The 18,326-nt window shown below is 42.9% G+C and overlaps 1 protein-coding gene and 1 pseudogene across 1 annotated transcript in view; one reads left to right on the forward strand and one right to left on the reverse strand.

Moving 5' to 3' along the window:
* Positions 1-1,550: 1,550 nt before the first annotated feature.
* The window catches only part of LOC141084902 (formyl peptide receptor 2-like), a 79,916-nt gene continuing 63,140 nt past the window's right edge, over positions 1,551-18,326 (reverse strand). Inside the window, exon 3 of the mRNA XM_073569854.1 lies at positions 1,551-2,581. Coding sequence (XP_073425955.1) covers positions 1,636-2,581 — 946 coding nt within the window. The 3' untranslated portion in view covers positions 1,551-1,635. The remainder of the gene's footprint in view (positions 2,582-18,326) is intronic.
* LOC141085668 (polymerase delta-interacting protein 3 pseudogene) lies at positions 4,310-16,503 on the forward strand (annotated as a pseudogene).

Raw genomic sequence — 18,326 nt, forward strand, 5'->3', positions numbered from 1 at the left:
AGCTGCCAGCATAGATATCGGGGGCTTATCTACAGCATTCTGTAATGCTGCAGATAAGCCTCTGATGTAACCTGAAAGAGAAGAAAAACTCATTATATTATACTCACCGAGGTGGGCGGTCCGGTCCGATGGGTGTCGCTATCCCGTCCGGCGCCTCCCTTCTTCATGTGATGACGTCCTATTCCCCTGTCCTGTAATGGCTCCGGCACAAGCGCACTGCTCTGCCCTGTTGAGGGCAGAGCAGAGTTCTGCAGTGCGCAGGCGTCGGGAGAGGTCCAGTGCCAGCACACTACAGAATTCTGCTCTGCCCTCAACAGGGCAGAGCAATGTGCCTGCGCTGGATCCATTTCAGGATGGGAGAAGAGGACGTCATCGCATGAAGAAGGGAGGCGCCGGACCGGACGGCAACACCCATCGGACCAGACCGCCCACCTCGGTGAGTATAATATAATGTGTTTTTCTTCTCTTTCAGGTAACAGTGGGGGCTTATCTACAGCATTACAGAATGCTGTAGATAAGCCCCCGATGTCTATGCCGGCAGCTAATAGGGCATGTCAGCGCCGGGATTTTTTCTCTAATCACCAACCTCGGGTAAAGCTCATTTAGAGCTTCTCTTACCTAGGATCCTAGGAATGGAGACGTAAAAAGAGAGACACAGGAGGCTTGTCTTTCAAGTTAATCTCTCCCCTTTATTAAGATGGGTACTTCTTTTATAGGATCACAAAAGAGGAAATAGACAAATATAGACAATTTCCGTAATATTATGTAACAATTGCAAAATGGTGGATGGTTGGCAAAAACAATAGTTATATAACAGATATGACAAAATGATATATTATGTGTCTAATTGGGGATGACGGGAATATGGCACTTCCTCGATATCAATTTAACAATTCATGGAACTGAATCCGGTAATACTAACAGGCCAAAATACTTGGCCTTGACATTTTAGACATTATTCTGAGAAGAGAGAGAATTTTTGGAACTGACCACTTGGCAGAATTTTCTAACCACGTAGACAGATGATAACAATTAAAATAGTGTCATGGGTTACAAGTTGTTTTTCAGTTATTTTTCTGGTCTATAGAAACTAAGATTAACCATTTCTTTAACAGGGCAAAAAAAGGGTGACAGATTCCCTTTAAGCAGTGTGGGAAATGGGGCTATACAAGTTGCTATTTTTTGTGAATCTCAAATGGCATTTCAAAATTTTCAAATTCATGTGAAAACTTGAGTTTCAGTAAATTGGATCCACATTTGATCCTCCGCAGATCAATCCGCTCATCTCTACTTGCCAATTTAATTACAATGACAAAGGAGATCATGTTTGGTGAGCGAGGTCACTTTTATTTGTCAAAGACTGAATGAGAAATATGGTGGAATTGCAATTTTTTTTCACCATTTCTCTCTACTTTTTCATTCATTTTTCAACACATTAGATGGTAAAATGAAGGGTGTCTTTCAAAAATAAAATTCAGAGCAAAAATCAATCACTCATCAGGCTGTATTGATGAAAAATTAAAATGTTATGGCTCGGAATGATAGGAAAAAGGAAAGAAAGCAAAAATAAAAAAATAAATGATCAAGTCTCCAAGGAGTTAAGAGGTCTCACATACAATAGATAACAGGAATATATTACAGAGCAGTAGAGCGGGTATTTCCTGTATCTTCTCGTTCTCTGCACAGGTCATTAGCATGGTCACCTAAGGCTTTTTCTAGTCGGGAGGGAATGGATCTGAAGAAACCTTGTTGAAAATCCGGTGTCATAAATACATAAATGATTGGATTGATGCAACTGTTAAGACAAGCCAGAATGATAATAATAGTGTGTACTATATAATATTGAAAGTCATGCAGTTTATCCCTGCCTGTTAATGGCCAGATATAATATGGAAACCAGCAGATGAAGAAACACAAAATAACAGCGGTGATGATCCTGGAGGATCTCTGAGATCTCTTACCTTTTCTAAGTTTGTAGAAAATGGTGACATAACTGGTGAAGATGGTGAGAAAAGGGAACACAAACATTATCACTAATCTTATCAACTGAATTGACTGATAAAACTGATGGTTATAAAGATTTATTGAAAATGGATAAAAACACCATTCATCTATACCACCTACATAAAATCCATACATAAAAATCACTAAACAAGCCACAATTAAGCTCAGACCCCAAATGATTGCTGCAGTGATTCTCACCAGTTTACAAGTTCTATGAAATTTGGCCCAAAATGGCCACATAACTGATACCCAGCGGTCAATACTCATGGCCGACAGGATAAAAACACTCGCACTCATGTTTAAATTAAACAGAAACATGTTCAAAATGCAATATGCTAAATCTATGAAAAATATATCCCAGTTAGCAATTCTCAGAGGCAGAGAAGCACAGCACAGGAAGTCCGCGATGGCCAGGTTCAGGAACCACACGGCACTGATTGTGTTCTTCATCCTGAATCCGGCAATCCAGATGACTAATCCATTACCGATAATCCCGAGGACAAAAACAATGCTGAATAAGGTAATAACCGTCTTCTGAGTAATTTTATTAAATTGGTTGTAATAATCATCAAGTGACCTGAGAAAACAGGATAGGGTAGATGTTATGAAAATGAGGGATTTGTTTCATATATTTTGACAATGTCTGGTGGGGAGTACATGGTTGATATAAAAGTAGGATCACACTGTGGTGCTAGAGATTGCATCATAATATTCCTCCATTCGAGAACAGAAGGTCACTGAACTCTTTTGTCATTTTGACTTTATTTGCCCAGAAAAACCATAGGAACCTTGTGAAATTATTGTAGGAAAACGTGGGTAGGGTAATAAAACTAATCTGCAATACATAAGACCATACATACATTAATTCAGAGGGATATATAATATCTCGTACCTATATATGTCTTTATTCTAAACTTTAAGAAACTTCAACCACTTTGCACCCAAGCCTGCTTTCATCTTCATGACCAGGCTAAATTGTAAAATTCTGACGAGTGTCACTTTATGTGGTAATAACCCTGGAATGCTTCATGAGATCCCACTGATTCTGAAATAGTTTTTTCATGACATAGTCATGCTAGTCAAAAGCTTCGGCACTCAACTGAAAGTTTGTTAAACAAAATTGAGAATCAGAGGCAAAAAATCCCAAAACATATGTAGTGAAAGGGAAAGGAAAACAACCCTTGTGGATACAGACAATTCCAAAGCAAAGTTTCGGCTTATCTAAGCCTTTGTCAAGCCAAATCCTTATGGAGACATATACTCATTGTTAATATATGGAACAAAATAAATCAATCAAACATATAGGGCATCATATATCACTGGAAGCATTTCTGACTCCCAGGTCACAGCTGTGAACAATTTTGTCTTACGCCACTTTTACAGGCGCACAACAAAACATATAAAAATGAAACCAAGATGCATTTTTCTGGGAAATATGTTAAGGAACATCCTTTTCAGGTTACTGATTTGTATGTAAGGCAAAACAAATAAGCCAAAACAAAAATGTTCCTCCGCCACTTGGGCTATGTTCACAAGTAGCGTTTTTGATGTGTTTTTCAAGTTTAGCATTGCTTTCAACCAAGACAAATGCATTAATTGGGAAATGTCATTTTAACATTTTACAACCATATTTGGCCATGTGGTATGTGACACATCATCAGACACATCCTGTTTCATTTATAAAGGAGGGACTCTAAAAGTCACAAAGTTTTTTTTTTTATAGGGCCAGCAGTCGTCCCTCACTTTTCTTAGAGAGCCATCAGCAGGCTAAGCTTTGTTGTTCCCATGAATAAACAGTGGGTCCCTTATTCTGTTATTGCGTATGCAATGAGTGGCAGGGCTGCCCAAAATTTGGACACACCTCAGCAACCCTTTGAACAGATGTCATGGATGACAACATGGAACCAAAGTTCCCAGTATTCATTTGGTACTCCCATACTGTTTGCTTATGCATTGAGTGCAAGGCCTGCCCTGCACCAAAGGTACACGCACCCCAATAAGCCTTTGAACCCACGTAGTAGATGGCCACATGAAACCAAAATTCGCATTATTATGATTTTTTTCAGTCACAAAAAGTTTGCCCATGAAGTGAATACAAGGCCTGCCCCAAATTTGCACGCCCTCCAATGTGGAGGATGGCCTCTGAAAAATGTTTTCCAAGTTTAAAGGAGCAGGTCTCCTATACTTGTAATACCCATACATCAACATACTGTGTCAACAATTGGGCATAATAAACACCCTTGAAAACAATAACATGGTTTCCTACACACTGGCTGTTGGGAAGGTGCAGGTTTGTAGCAGAAATATGGGGTATGTGTCGGATGAAGTAATCAGGAGAAGGGGCATGTGATGGTGGGAATGGGAATGTACAGGATTAATAACAGGGGGCCCATGGGAGGTATGAGATTCAGGATCCAGCCTACAATTTTTAGTCGCTTACCCACCACCAATTACCGAAATGCGTTTGATGTCTGTCAGAAGATAGCTGTAACAGATGCGCATCTCAAGCTAGGCATAAAAGATGCCAGTGAAAAATTGGTTCCCAAAGACACACGTTTCTGTATAAAGGGTAAAGTGCAAGATGCTTGGGAGATGCTGAATTCTAGAAAGCAGCAGATCAGTGTTGGAGGACAACCAACCAAACTAATGGATGCTCGTGAACAACTAGGTTTAAAGAGGAGTGCACCTGCCATAACTATCAACTCACCAGTGGCACAAGGTTCTTCATCTTCACCCATAAATATTACCCAGACCATCAAAATTTCACAGCCGAAAACTATTTCTTCAGGTGTAATGAACAATGTTAAAGGAATGCGAATAAACATTGTTAACCACGAACCAGGGAAACCACAGATTTCCTCTTTACAAGATATGGATGATGATGGTATTGATGATGACTTGGAATTTTCCCACATCTCCACCAAGAAGATGAAAATCACAGCTGCCAACACTGAGGAAAAAAGGCCGGGAATTTCTGGAAATTCATTTTCTCTTGGGCAAACGTTACCTCTTGCTAAAGTGGTACAGAATGATGCATACAGAGCTCCCATGTCTACTCAGCACGAAACCAATACCTTTATTGCACGCAAAGGCTATAACCAATGTGTCATGGACACTTGTCACAAAGGAGGACAGTTCTTCAGTAGGGCCAACTCCAAAAGAGTCTGTCTTTAGTCCTTTAGAAAGCAAAAAAATGCCCATTAATAATTTGCATCCAAGAGTCACAGAGTAAGATTTCATGTAGCTTTTACTTGTATATGGTGCCTTGTAGTTCACCCGCTTGTGGAGTTACGGAGTTGCAGAGGTTGTGTTTATAAAATAGGAAGATACAGTTGGTGAATACAAAAAATACAACAACAGATACCTAGATGGTCAACCAATGAAATTCAATCTTCATTTGAATGGTAGTATGATATCATCAGACGAGTCCATCCTTCAAAGACTAAGTGACACCCCATCAAATAAGGAAGGTGAATCTAGAAGAAACAGAGCTTCCTCCTCCAGTGTTGATTCAAATCCTTTGTTAAGGGGTGAGGTCGGCCACGAGGTCGGCGACCAGAGCGCCAAAGTTGCGTTTCAAAAGATGCTTCCAGCTCCCTTTTTCAGCCAATGATGGAGGACGCACACTGTGGGCAATGCGATCAAATAGGCATCGGTCACCACCATCTTTGAGAAGGGCATGCAAGTGATTGGCTGGCTTTGTGTGGCATTGCAGAGGCGTGAACGCCGACCGCCATCTTACTTATGCCGATCTTAGCATAGGGAGAGCTGCTGCTGATTCTGTAGGGAGAGCGTTAGGCAGGGAAGAAGAACCAAAAAACTGCTTCTGCTGTCAGCGATTTCCACTTACAACACAACACTTTGTGTGCAGTGACAGGGGAGGCTCTATTTTTGTTCATCAGCTCTGTTGGTTATTAGGCTGCCTTATAAGGCTCCCTGATAGCTGCATTGCTGTCTGCACACTGCTGTGCAAACTGCTTTTTTAAAAGCAAAAATACTTTTATTCCTCTTTTCTGCACAGCTACCAAGCGTTCATTTTTCCACCCTTTTGTGTGTGCACTGTGCAGCAGTCATGCTTATTAGGCTGCCTGCATCCATACTTGGACTGAGAGCATCATTGTCAGCGTCCTCAAATCTCTAGTGAGATCCAAAATCTCCCCAATCCTATAGACACCCTCCACCTTGTCATACACCATCCAATTTCAGCCTGTTACATTGAGGTGTAATCTCTCCTGGGCCAGAGACAATAGTTCTGCATCCTCAAATCTATAGTGAGATTCAAAATCTCACCAATCCTATAGACACCCTCCAACTTGTCATTCACCATCCAATTTCAGCCTGCTACATTGAGGTGTAATCTCTACTGGGCCAGAGACAATAGTTCTGCGTCCTCAAATCTATAGTGAGATTCAAAATCTCACCAATCCTATAGACACCCTCCACCTTGTCAATCACCATCCAATTTCAGCCTGTTACATTGAGGTGTAATCTCTACTGGGCCTGAGACAATAGTTCAGCATCTCAAATCTATAATGAGATTCAAATTCTCACCAATAGTAGATACACCTTCTACCTTGTTTTACAGTACCATATAGCTGATGGTATTTTGGGTACATTTTCACAAAAATGAGCAAGTATGGTGGAAGACGCCATGGAAGTGGGCGGGGGTTGCCAGCTGGTCCCGATGGTGGTGGTGGTGTTGCATCTGTTGGTAGTGGCAAAAGCACAATAGCACCTAAGGCAGGAGGTGTTGAGCCTGCGTCATTGTCTGGCTCCACAAGGCCTCGAAGGCTCTCTTTTCTGGAAGTAGTTAAACCACTTTTAAAGCCGGAGCTTCAGGAACAAGTTTTGGCTTACATTGCTGACACAGCCTCCAGCTCTCTCGCCTCCTCTTCTGAAGTTTCAAAAAAATAAAAGCACTGAGTCATCATTGGAGGCTCCTTGTCTGGAACAACACCTTTCCTTGTGTCCTTCACCCCTACCAAAAGTGAAAGATGTGGCAGGCCACACTACCGATTACTCCATGGAGCTCTTTTCACATACCATGCCTGGGTTAGCAAGTCAAATCGTGAATTCCCCAGTCCAAGTTGAATCTGACATGGAGTGCACTGATGCACAGCCACTGCTAGATTTTTCTGCTGGTACAGTCACTCAGAGCACTACATTGTCCTCGCAGTGCACTGAGGCAGAATCAGACCCTGATGAAACTCAGGTGCCCCTTCCCGCATACTATACCACCTTACACAGTGACACAGAGGAAGGTGCACATGACATTGAAGAGGAGGTGATGGATGACCCAGTTGTTGACCCAGATTGGCATCCATTGGGGGAAGAGGGTGCCGCTGCCAATAGCTCAGAAGAGGAGGAGGATCCGCAGCAGGCAACGAAATCGCAACAGCTGTTATCTGGCAGGACCGTAGCAGTCCAAAAACGTGTTATATAAACCAAAAGAGTTGCAGGACAGCTTGGCCAGACAGTCAAATTAGCACAGCGTGCAAGGTCTCAAAATGTATTCCATAGTAGGAAGAGTGCAGTGTGGCACTTTTTTGAACAAAATCCTAATGATCAGGCAAAACTTATCTGTAAGAAGTGCGCAAAGACCTTTAGCCGAGGGAAAAATCTGAGAAATTTTAATACCAGTTGCATGCTTAGACATTTAACCACCATGCACTTGCGTGGATGTACTACCAAACCTCACGTACCACATGTGCACCTGCTCCGAATGAAGGTAGTCAGCAATGGTACATCGCTTCCTACACTGTAAGCCCACTGGTCAGCACACCACCAGCAGCAAATGTCGAGGGCAAAGCAGTCATGGAATCACAATGTTATTGCTACGAAAGACTGAATCTAGGCCATCAGCAACACCACCAACACCATCACCATCACCAACCCTCTCTCAGTCCGCCATGTCCACCGCTAGTTCCACCATATGCAGCTCTCCAGTCCAGCTCACCCTACCAGAAATTATGAGTAGGACAAGAAAGTACTCATCCTCTCATCCGCGTACACTGGCTTTGAACGCCCTCATTGCCAAACTAATCTCATTAGAGATGATGCCCTATTGGTTGTTTGAAAGCAAAGCTTTCCACGAGCTCATGGCCTACGCAGTACCAAGCTATGACCTACCCAGTTGGCACTTCTTTTCGCAAAAAGCCATCCCAGCCCTCCACATGCATGTGAAAGACCGCATTGTCCATGCACTCAAGCAATCAGTGAGTGGAAAGGTGCACCTCACAACAGATGCATGGTCCAGTAGGCATGGCCAGGGCCGTTACGTGTCCATCACTGCGCACTGGGTTAATGTGGTGGATGCAGGGTCCACAGGGGACAGCGGCGGTGGGACAGTGCTGCCTAGCCCACAGTATAGTCAACAGTTGGCTGTAGGCGTTCGACCCTCCTCCTACTCCAGAAGCGAAAGCTCGTCCACAGAGCGCAGTCGCACGAGCACTCCATCTGCAGCTGCCAGTGTTGCACACGAGGTGTCCCACTATCGAACAGCTAGTGGTAAGCGTCAGCAGGCTGTGTTGAAGATGATGTGTTTGGGCGACAACAGACACACCGCGGAGGTACTGGCCGACTACTTGCAGCGACAAACTGAGTCATGGCTGAGGCAGGCAAGGTAGTTAGTGATAATGGCCAGAATTTTGTGGCAGCCATAGCCCTTTCAAAACTCAGACACATACCTTGCCTGGCTCACACCTTGAACCTGGTGGTGCAGTGCTTCCTCAATAATTATCTGGTATTAATAACCCTGCTCCATAAGGTGCGAAGACTGTGCTCGCACATCCGCCGGTCGTCCGTACACTTCAGTCGTATGCAGAAGCTGCAGCGATTGCTCCACCTTCCCAAGCACCGTCTAATTATCGACGTTGCAACAAGGTGGAACTCCACCCTGCACATGGTTCAGAGGCTGTGCGAACAGAGGCAGGCTGTAATTCATTTGTGGGAGGATACACAGGCAGGCTGTTTGCAGGCAGACATGGAGTTGTCTTTTGTGCAGTGGTCGAAGCTGAAAGACCTCTGTAAAGTCCTTCAGTGTTCTGAGGAATGCACACGGCCTGGTAAGCACAGACGACGCCATCATAAGCATGAGCATCCCACTTTGCGTCTGCTCATGCATACTTTGATGCACATTAACGAGCAGGTGTCTGCAGCCAAGGAGGAAGAGGATGAGGGAAGCCTTAATGACAGTCAGCCATTTTCTGGTCAGGGAAGTCTCGCAGACGAGGTGGAGGAAGAAGAGGAGGAGGAGGAGGATGATGGGGATGATTATTTTGGGAAGGAAGATGCTTCTCAGGGGGCAAGAAAAAATGTTGGCATTCCAAGGTCAGGTACAGGATTTGTGCGTGACTGGAGGGATGTGGATTTGCCAGAAAGTGCTCCTCCACCCAGCACTCGCAGTGCATCATTGACACCTGAAACATTGGCCCACATGTCTGATTATGCCTTGCAGATCCTAAAAAGGGACCCCCGCCTTGCCAAAATGATGAACGATGACGTCTACTGGTTGGCCAGCATCCTGGATCCACGCTATAAAGGCAAATTCCAAAACATCATGCCACAGTTGAACCTAGAGCTAGTACTGGCTAACAAACAAGCAACTCTGGTAAACCGTTTGTTTGAGGCATTCCCAGCATACAGCGGTGGTGATGTTTTTCCAACAAGCCTTAGGGGGCAACATGGAAGAGGTGTTCGTGGTGCACACAGCCGAAGTGGCGTTGGACACAGGGGTTTCATGACCATGTTGTGGACTGATTTTTCAAGTACCACTCACACGACTGGTAATACTGCATCGATCGAAAGTGACAGGAGACAGCAGTTGTCAACTATGGTAACAAGCTACTTCTCCTCCTATATCGATGTTCTCCCTCACCTGTCTTTCCCCTTTGACTATTGGGCCAGTAAACTTGACACCTGGCCTGAATTGGCACAATATGCCTTACAGGAGCTTGCTTGCCCTGCTGCTAGTGTGTTACCTGAACGAGTCTTCAGTGCTGCTGGATCAATCCTGACAGAAAAAAGGACCCGTCTGTCGACCCAAAATGTTGAGGATCTAACCTTCATTAAAATGAACCATGCATGGGTTTCAAAGGATTTTGTCTCACCCTCCCCTGCTGACACGTAGGTTGCCAGAAAAATGGTTTGCTTTTCTCCTACTCTTCCACGGACTTCTCCAATTACTCCATTTGCAGCTGCTGAATGTCCAACATCAACATATGCCAATTTTTCCACCTCCCTAACTGGGCTGCCTCCCCCCACAAGGCCGGGGTCACCACCTGACGCACGCACCCTTGCGAGTGCCGTTGCCCTGGACGGGTGGGTGGGCACACTGTGTGGCAACGGCACTGGCACAAGGTCCCTCATAGTAGAATCATGTGTCTCTGACGGTGGGGGTACACACCCGCCGTCAGACACAACGGCGTACTATGACGGGCCCTGTGCCAGTGCTGATGCCAATGAGTGGGACCCCCTGCTTGCTCAGGATCACAGCACTTGCAAAGTTGAAATACTTACCTCTCCCTGCTCCACCACCGTGTCATCTTCCGCGTTTCCTGACCGTGATATTCTGGTCAGAGAGCGCGATGACATCACGTCTGTACGCCCTCTGCCTAAACAGTCCAAGTGCAGTGAGATGGAAGATGGGGACGACGAGGCGTCCAGACTAGTACAGGGATTCCCTAGCGAGGAGACTTATCTAATTGTTTTCAATGTTGGGACAGCTATTTTTGGGGAGCACTATACTCTGGAGAATGATATATGAGGCCCACCATACACTGGAGCATTCCAAAGGTGGACATCAGACACTGGAGTAGCATTTACAGGGCCCATTATACACTGGAGCATTAGAACTGGGGCCCATTATATGTGGAGAATTATTTGGGCCCTTAACACAGTGGAGCTTCATCCATGGGGACAACATATACTGTAGCATTATGTGGAGCAAATCATATACTGTTTCAAACATTATATGGGACCAATGATTCTGTATGGAGAAATATATGGGCCTCATTACTCTGTATAGCGCACTATGCGGTAGCCATAATACTTTATGGAGTAATATACTGTCCGTTTTTGAAGCTATTGGAGAATTTAAAATGGATATCAGTCATTAGATGTAAGAAGTGAAGAATTTTTCATTGTACTATACCGCTATTTCTCTGTCGATCAGAAGATCATGAATTGTGGCATGTGTTAACCCCTTCACCCCCAAGGGTGGTTTGCACGTTCATGACCGGGCCAATTTTTACAATTCTGACCACTGTACCTTTATGAGGTCATAACTCTGGAACGCTTCCATTGATCCCGGTGATTCTGACATAGTTTTCTCGTGACATATTGTACTTCATGTTAGTGGTAAAATTTCATTCAAATAACTTGCGTTTATTTGTGAAAAAAATGGAAATTTGGCAAAAATTTTGAAAATTTCGCAATTTTCCAACTTTGAATTTTTATGCCCTTAAATCACAGAGATACGGCACACAAAAAACTTGATAAGTAACATTTCCCACATGTTTACTTTACATCAGCACAATTTTGGAACCAAAATTTTTTTTTGTTAGGAAGTTATAAGGGTTAAAAGTTGACACCAGCGATTTCTCATTTTTACAACACCATTTTATTTTTAGGACCACATCACATTTGAAGCCACTTTGAGGGGTCTATATGATAGAAAATACCCAAAAGTGACACCATTCTAAAAACTGAACCCCTTAAGGTGCTCAAAACCACATTCAAGAAGTTTATTAACCCATTAGGTGCGTCACAGGAATTTTTTTGAATATTTAAAAAGAAATGAACATCTAACTTTTTTTCACAAAAAAAATAATTCAGGTTCAATTTTTTTTATTTTACCAAGGGTAACAGGAGAAATTGGACTGCAAAAGTTATTGTGCAATTTGTCCTGAGTACGCTGATACCTGATTTGTGGGGGGGAACGACTGTTTCGGCGCATGGCAGAGCTCAGAATGGAAGGAGCGCCGTTTGACTTTTTCAATGCAAAATTGGCTGGAATTCAGATCGGACGCCATGTCACGTTTGGAGAGTCCCTGATGTACCTAAACAGTGGAAACCCCCTACAAGTGACCCCATTTTGGAAACTAGACCCCCCAAGGAACTTATCTAGATATGTGGTGAGAACTTTGAACCCACAAGGGCTTTACAGAAGTTTATAACGTACAGCGGTACAATTAAAAAATCATATTTTTTCCACAAAAATGATCTTTTCACCCTCAATTCTTATTTTTCCAAGGGTAACAGGACCCTAAAAGTTATTGTGCAATTTGTTCTGAGTATGCTGATACCCCACATGTGGGGGTAAACCACTATTTGGGCGCATGGCAGAGCTCGGAAGGGAAGCAGCGCCATTTGACGTTTCTGGCTGGAATTGAGATCGGACACCATGTCGCGTTTGGAAAACCCCTGATGTACCTAAACAGTGGAAACCCCCCACAAATGACACCATTTTGGAAACTAGACCCCCTAAGGAACTTATCTAGATGTGTGGTGAGCACTTTGACCCACCCAGTGCTTCACAGAAGTTTATAATGCCCGGGCGTGAAAGTAAATAATTCGTATTTTTTCCACAAACATGATCTTTTAGTCACCATTTTTTTATTTTCCCAAGGGTACCAGGAGAAATTGGACGCCAAAAGTTGTTGTCCAATTTGTCCTGAGTATGCGGATACCCCATATGTGGGAGAAAACTACTGTATGGGCACACGTCGGGGCTCGGAAGGGAAGTAGTGACGTTTTGGAATGCAGACTTTGATGGAATGGTCTGCGGGTGTCATGTTGCCTTTGGAGAGCCCCTAATGTACCTAAACAGTGGAAACCCCCCACAAATGACCTCATTTTGAAAACTAGACCCACTAAGGAACTTATCTAGATGTGAGTTGAGCACTTTGAACCCCCAAGGGCTTCACTGAAGTTTATAATGCCAGGGCATGAAAATAAAAAAATCGTATTTTTTCCAGAAGCATGATCAATTAGTCCCCAATTTTTTCATTTTCCCAAGGGTAACAGGTTAAATTGGACCCCCAAAAGTTGTTGTCCAATTTGGCCTGAGTACGCTGACACCCCATATGTGGGAGAAAACTACTGTATGGACACACGTCGGGGCTCGGAAGGGAAGCAGTGACGTTTTGGAATGCAGACTTTGATGAAATGGTCTGCGGGTGTCATGTGCGTTTGGAGAGCCCCTGATGTACCTAAACTATTGAAACTCCCCACAAGTGACCCCATTTTGGACACTAGACCCCCCACGGAACTTATTTAGATGTGTGGTGAGCACTTTGAACCCCCAAGTGCTTCACAGAAGTTTATAAAACTCGGACGTAAAAATAAAAAAATCATTTTTTTCCACAAAAATGATATTTTTGCCCCCAATTTTTTATTTTCCTAAGGTAACAGGAGAAATTGGACCCCAAAAATTGTTTTGCAATTTGTCCTGAGTAGGCTGATACCCTACATGTGGGGGTAAAACACTGTTTGGGCGCATGGCAGAGCTTGGAAGGGAAGGAGCACCATTTGACTTTTTCAACTCAGAATTGGCTGGAATTGAGATCAGACGCCATGTTGCATTTGGAGAGCCCCTGATGTGCCCAATCAGTGGAAACCCCCAATTATATCTCCAACTCTAACCCCAACACACCCCTAACCCTAATCTGAGCCCTAACCCTAGCCCTAACCCTAGCCCTAACCCTAACCCTAAGGCTGTGTGCACACGCTGCGGATTTTGCTGCGGTTCTGCAGCAGTTTTGGCTGCTGCGGACCCGCAGCAGTTTCTGCTATGGTGTACAGTACCATGATTCCCTATGGGAATCAAAAACCGCAGTGCAGACGGTGCGGAATTTTCCGCGCGGATTATCTGCAGTTTTCAATCCGCAGAAAGAATTGACATGTCAATTCTTTCTGCGGATTCTCCTGCGGTTTGCCATCTCCTCTATTGAGGAGATGAAAAACCGCAGGACAAAACCGCAGAGCAATCCGCAGGTAAAACCGCAGGTCTTTTGACCTGCGGATTTTACAAAATCCGCGCGGATGAATCTGCACCTAATCTGCAGCGTGTGCACACAGCCTTACCCTAACGGGAAAATGGAGATAAATACTTTTATTTAGTTTTATTATTTTTCCCTAACTAAGGGGGTGATAACGGGGGGTTTGACTTACTATTTATGGCGGTTTTTATGTTTGGCGGCTGTCACACGCTAAAAGACGCTTTTTATTGTAAAATAGTTTTTGCATCACCACATTTTGAGAGCTATAATTTTTCCGTATTTTGACCCACTGAGTCATGTGAGGTCTTATTTTTTGCGGGACGAGTTGACGTTTTTATTGGCACCATTTTCGGGCACGTGACATTTTTTGATCGCTTTTTATTCCTATTTTTGGGACGCAGAAAGAACAAAAACCAGCGTTTCATGAATTTCTTTTGGGGGGTGCGTTTACACCGTTCCGCGTGCGGTAAAATTGATAAAGCGGTTTTATTCTTCGGGTCAGTACGGTTACAGCGATACCTCATTTAGGTCGTTTTTTTATGTTTTTGTCGGTTTTATGCAATGAAAACTATTTTATATAAAAAATAATTATTTTTGCATCGCTTTATTCTGCGAGCTATAACTTTTATTTTTTCGCTGATGATGCTGTGTAGTGGCTCATTTTTTGCGGGATAAGATGACGTTTTCAGCGGTACCATGGATATTTATATGCGTCTTTTTGATCGCGTGTTATTACACTTTTTGTTTGGCGGTATGATATTAAATCATTATTTTTTGCTTCGTTTTTTATTTTTATTTTTTAAGGGGTTAGCTAAAAGGGTTAACTAATGGGACAGTTTTATAGGGCGGGTCATTATGGACGCGGCGATACCTAATATGTGTACTTTTATTGTTTTTTTTTTTATTATTTCCAAAAAATGGATTTATTGAGGGAATATTTTTTTTTTTTTCCTAATTTATTTGGCGATTTTTTTAAATTTATTATTACATTTTTTTTTATTTTTTTTTTACTTTATTACATAGTCCCAGGTGGGACATCACTGTCCTGTGACAGATCGCTGATCTGTCACATCACAGATCAGCAATCTGTCACAGGCATTGAAGAAGACTTCCTCTTGCCTGTGCTTTGCAGGCACTGAGGAAGCCAGCTTCCTCAGGTCCCCGAAGGTCCCCGTCGCCATCTTGGATCCGGGGGCCTGGAGGATAGGAGCCCCCCGCAGCAGCGCTGCACATTGCGCTGCCGTGGGGGGCTCAGGGAAGCACGGAGGGAGCCCCCTCCCTGCCGATGCTTCCCTTTAACTCCCGGTACACCGCGATCATGTTTGATCACGGTGTGCAAGGGGTTAACGTGTCGGGGGCGGTCCGTGACCGCCCCTGACACAGTGCCGGGTGTCAGCTGTGATAATCAGCTGACACCCGGCCGCGATCAGCGGCGCTCACCACGTGGGCGCCGCTGATCACGGTAGACGTACTATCCTGTCCACGGTCATACGGGCCCAGGTACCGTGGACGGGATAGTACGTCGGATGTCAGGAAGGGGTTAAAGAAGCCCATTGACACTCTTTGGCCCTGGGCCCACGAAAATCAGGAGCCAGCCCTACCCCCCCCCCACAACTTTAGCCAAATAACCCCCAGTTTTCAATGCCTAACTATTATTATAAAGTAAATTAAGGTTGACAAGCTTAAGTAATAAGAATTGATGTTTTTGGCATTAAAATGGGCACTGTAGGTGTGTTTCCTGTCCTCCACTCACTGTCGACTATTCTTCCCCATTGACTTGCATTGGGTTTCGTGTTTCAGTCGGCCTTCGGCTTTTCACAATAATCGTTGGACCAGACTTTTGAGAAAGTCAGGTTTCATGAAACCCGACTCGACCCGAAAAAAGGCAAAGTCGCTCATCTCTACATATGAATATATATATAAGAATGAAACCTAGAAGTTTATGTGAACGCTTTGTTGAATACTAGAATTATGTTGCTTTAAGATATTTCTGATTCTCTAAGACTCATTTCTGTACCTTGAGATTTACTGATGTTAACAAGGACTTTAGAAAGTTGTATAATCCACCTAGTTTCATCAAAACTAGGTTAGGCTAGAAGCAATAATCATTTGCGTAATGATTATATAGTAGCAAAGATAATAATATGGAACATGTGAGATCAATAGTAATTTGTGATATCAATAGTAAATTGTGATAATCATTAATTTGGAAAAAAAAAATGATGTTTTATACTAAGGCAGCTCGATTTTTGCTATAAAAGGTTGTACACTTCTGGAAATAAATCAGAAATCATTTGAGAGACAATTGCTTGCATTTGTGTCCTGATTTCTCCGGCTGTAAAACCTCACATTCAATTTGGAAGCAGACAATTAAGATGAGAACACACACATTCTGTGTGCCATAGCACCTCCAGCTGAAGTTGATCCTGATACTATCTTAAAAGCATTCTTTAAATCCACAGGGTCATCAGCAGTCATCCAACCAACTGTATTTTACTAATATTATTATTCATTTTTATAACGCTGTTTATCCCATGGCGCTTTACATGTGAAAAGGGGCAAATATAGACAAGTACAATAAACATGAGCAATACAAGACACACAAGTTCAGAAGGAGAGAGGACCCTGCCCGCAAGAGCTCACAGTCTACAGCATTTAAGATTAAGCTATGATGAGACCAACACAATTTGGAGACTGTAATAAGAGATATTCCCAAGTCACATACGGGCCAAGAGACTCCTTAAAGAAAAACATTAATTTTGCTTCTTGTGTTTTGTTTAGCACAGGTAGTTGATGTTTGAAGGAGTCTGGAATCAGACATTGGACAATTAATCCTGTTTGCAGCATTGTAGTACAGTTCACCTTTCTTGTGGGACAGTTGGATTATTGCCTCAAGAATTTCCATTTTACCCTTGCTCTAGTATTCTGGTCCAGCACAATTATGGTTTAACTGTTGTCAAGGGAGGTTAAATGTTGAATAACTTGTTTAAACTTGTTCAATAATCTGTTTCTGCTTAAAAGATAAACTTTGTTGTTTTGTAGTTTCTGGATTCCTGCAAATAGATATGAAGACCTTCATATTCCAGTAAGTGGGGGGGGGGGGATTACTAAGTGTCCACCGACTGTGTTTTAGACAATTCATTTTTTATGCCTAACTAATGTTTCACACTGTGAAAATTTTATCCAGAACTCTACAATCGTAAGCAATATTTATTGCCCTGTGGCTGAAGCATGTTGTGATATCTGTGATCTGAATGCAGAGAAATGGTGAAGGGAAGTAGATCACGCTAATAGTGATCTAAATACTGAGATGTGTACAGAGGAAGGCTGGGAGAACACAGATTGTGGTTTTCTATCAACTTCTGCATTTAGAAATTTGTCTTTAATGCTGGTAGTAAAAATAAATCTCTAGTGTAGGCAGGGCGCAGTGCCATACCACGACTATCTATTTGCTCTTCCTGTACAACCATATAATTGTTTTTTAAAATTGATATTTATTTGGACTCCTCACTGGGAGGGGGGTACAAGAAACAATAGGTGAACTCTGCTGCTGACACTAAAAACACCCCTATGAAAAAAATAACATGGCTATTGCATCAAGGAACACGTTCACCCTGGTGATTTACTGGTGGTGTCTGAAGAGACATGGAGGATGACCTCCTATAAATTCCTTTCCCAATTTAAAGGAGCGAGTCTCCTATACTTGTAATGCCCATACACTAAGTGTATGGGCTGAGAAACATTTCACCCTGGATGGTACGCATCAACCTACTGTGTCAACAATTTTTTTTATGGGCATCATAAACACCTTTGAAAAAAATAGCATGGCTGTTGCATCACGGAATGCATTCACCCTGGTGATCTAGTGGTGGTGGATGATGAGGATGAGGAGGAGGACCCTAACTGCAAATAGCCAAAATCAGGAAGCGTATAGCCATGTGTGGGTGTGAAAAGGTGCATGGGAATATACTGTACCTTCCAAAAAAATGACACTGGATTTGAGGTTATGTTTCGCTGCTATCATGCGGTGGTGTAATAGAGAAGTCTGGCCCAATTCAGCCCTTGTTAATTTTTATGTAAACCGAATCAAAAGAAAGACCCGAATTTTTGGTCAAAAAATGTAAAAATTAAATAAAATATATAAATAATAAAAAAGTCATAAAACAGATATAAGATTAAAATACCTTTATTGAGTAATAGTAATACAAATATATATAAAAAAGATGTGTGCTCAAAAGAATTTTATATACACCTATATAGGTTAATAAAGCACAGCGTTCCCCATTAATAAACAACTATATTTTATCCCTCTATACATTGGCT

Source organism: Dendrobates tinctorius, unplaced genomic scaffold, assembly GCF_039654945.1.
Source record: "Dendrobates tinctorius isolate UK_male_01 unplaced genomic scaffold, ASM3965494v1 ptg000028l, whole genome shotgun sequence".
NCBI classification, from domain to species: Eukaryota; Metazoa; Chordata; class Amphibia; order Anura; family Dendrobatidae; genus Dendrobates; species Dendrobates tinctorius.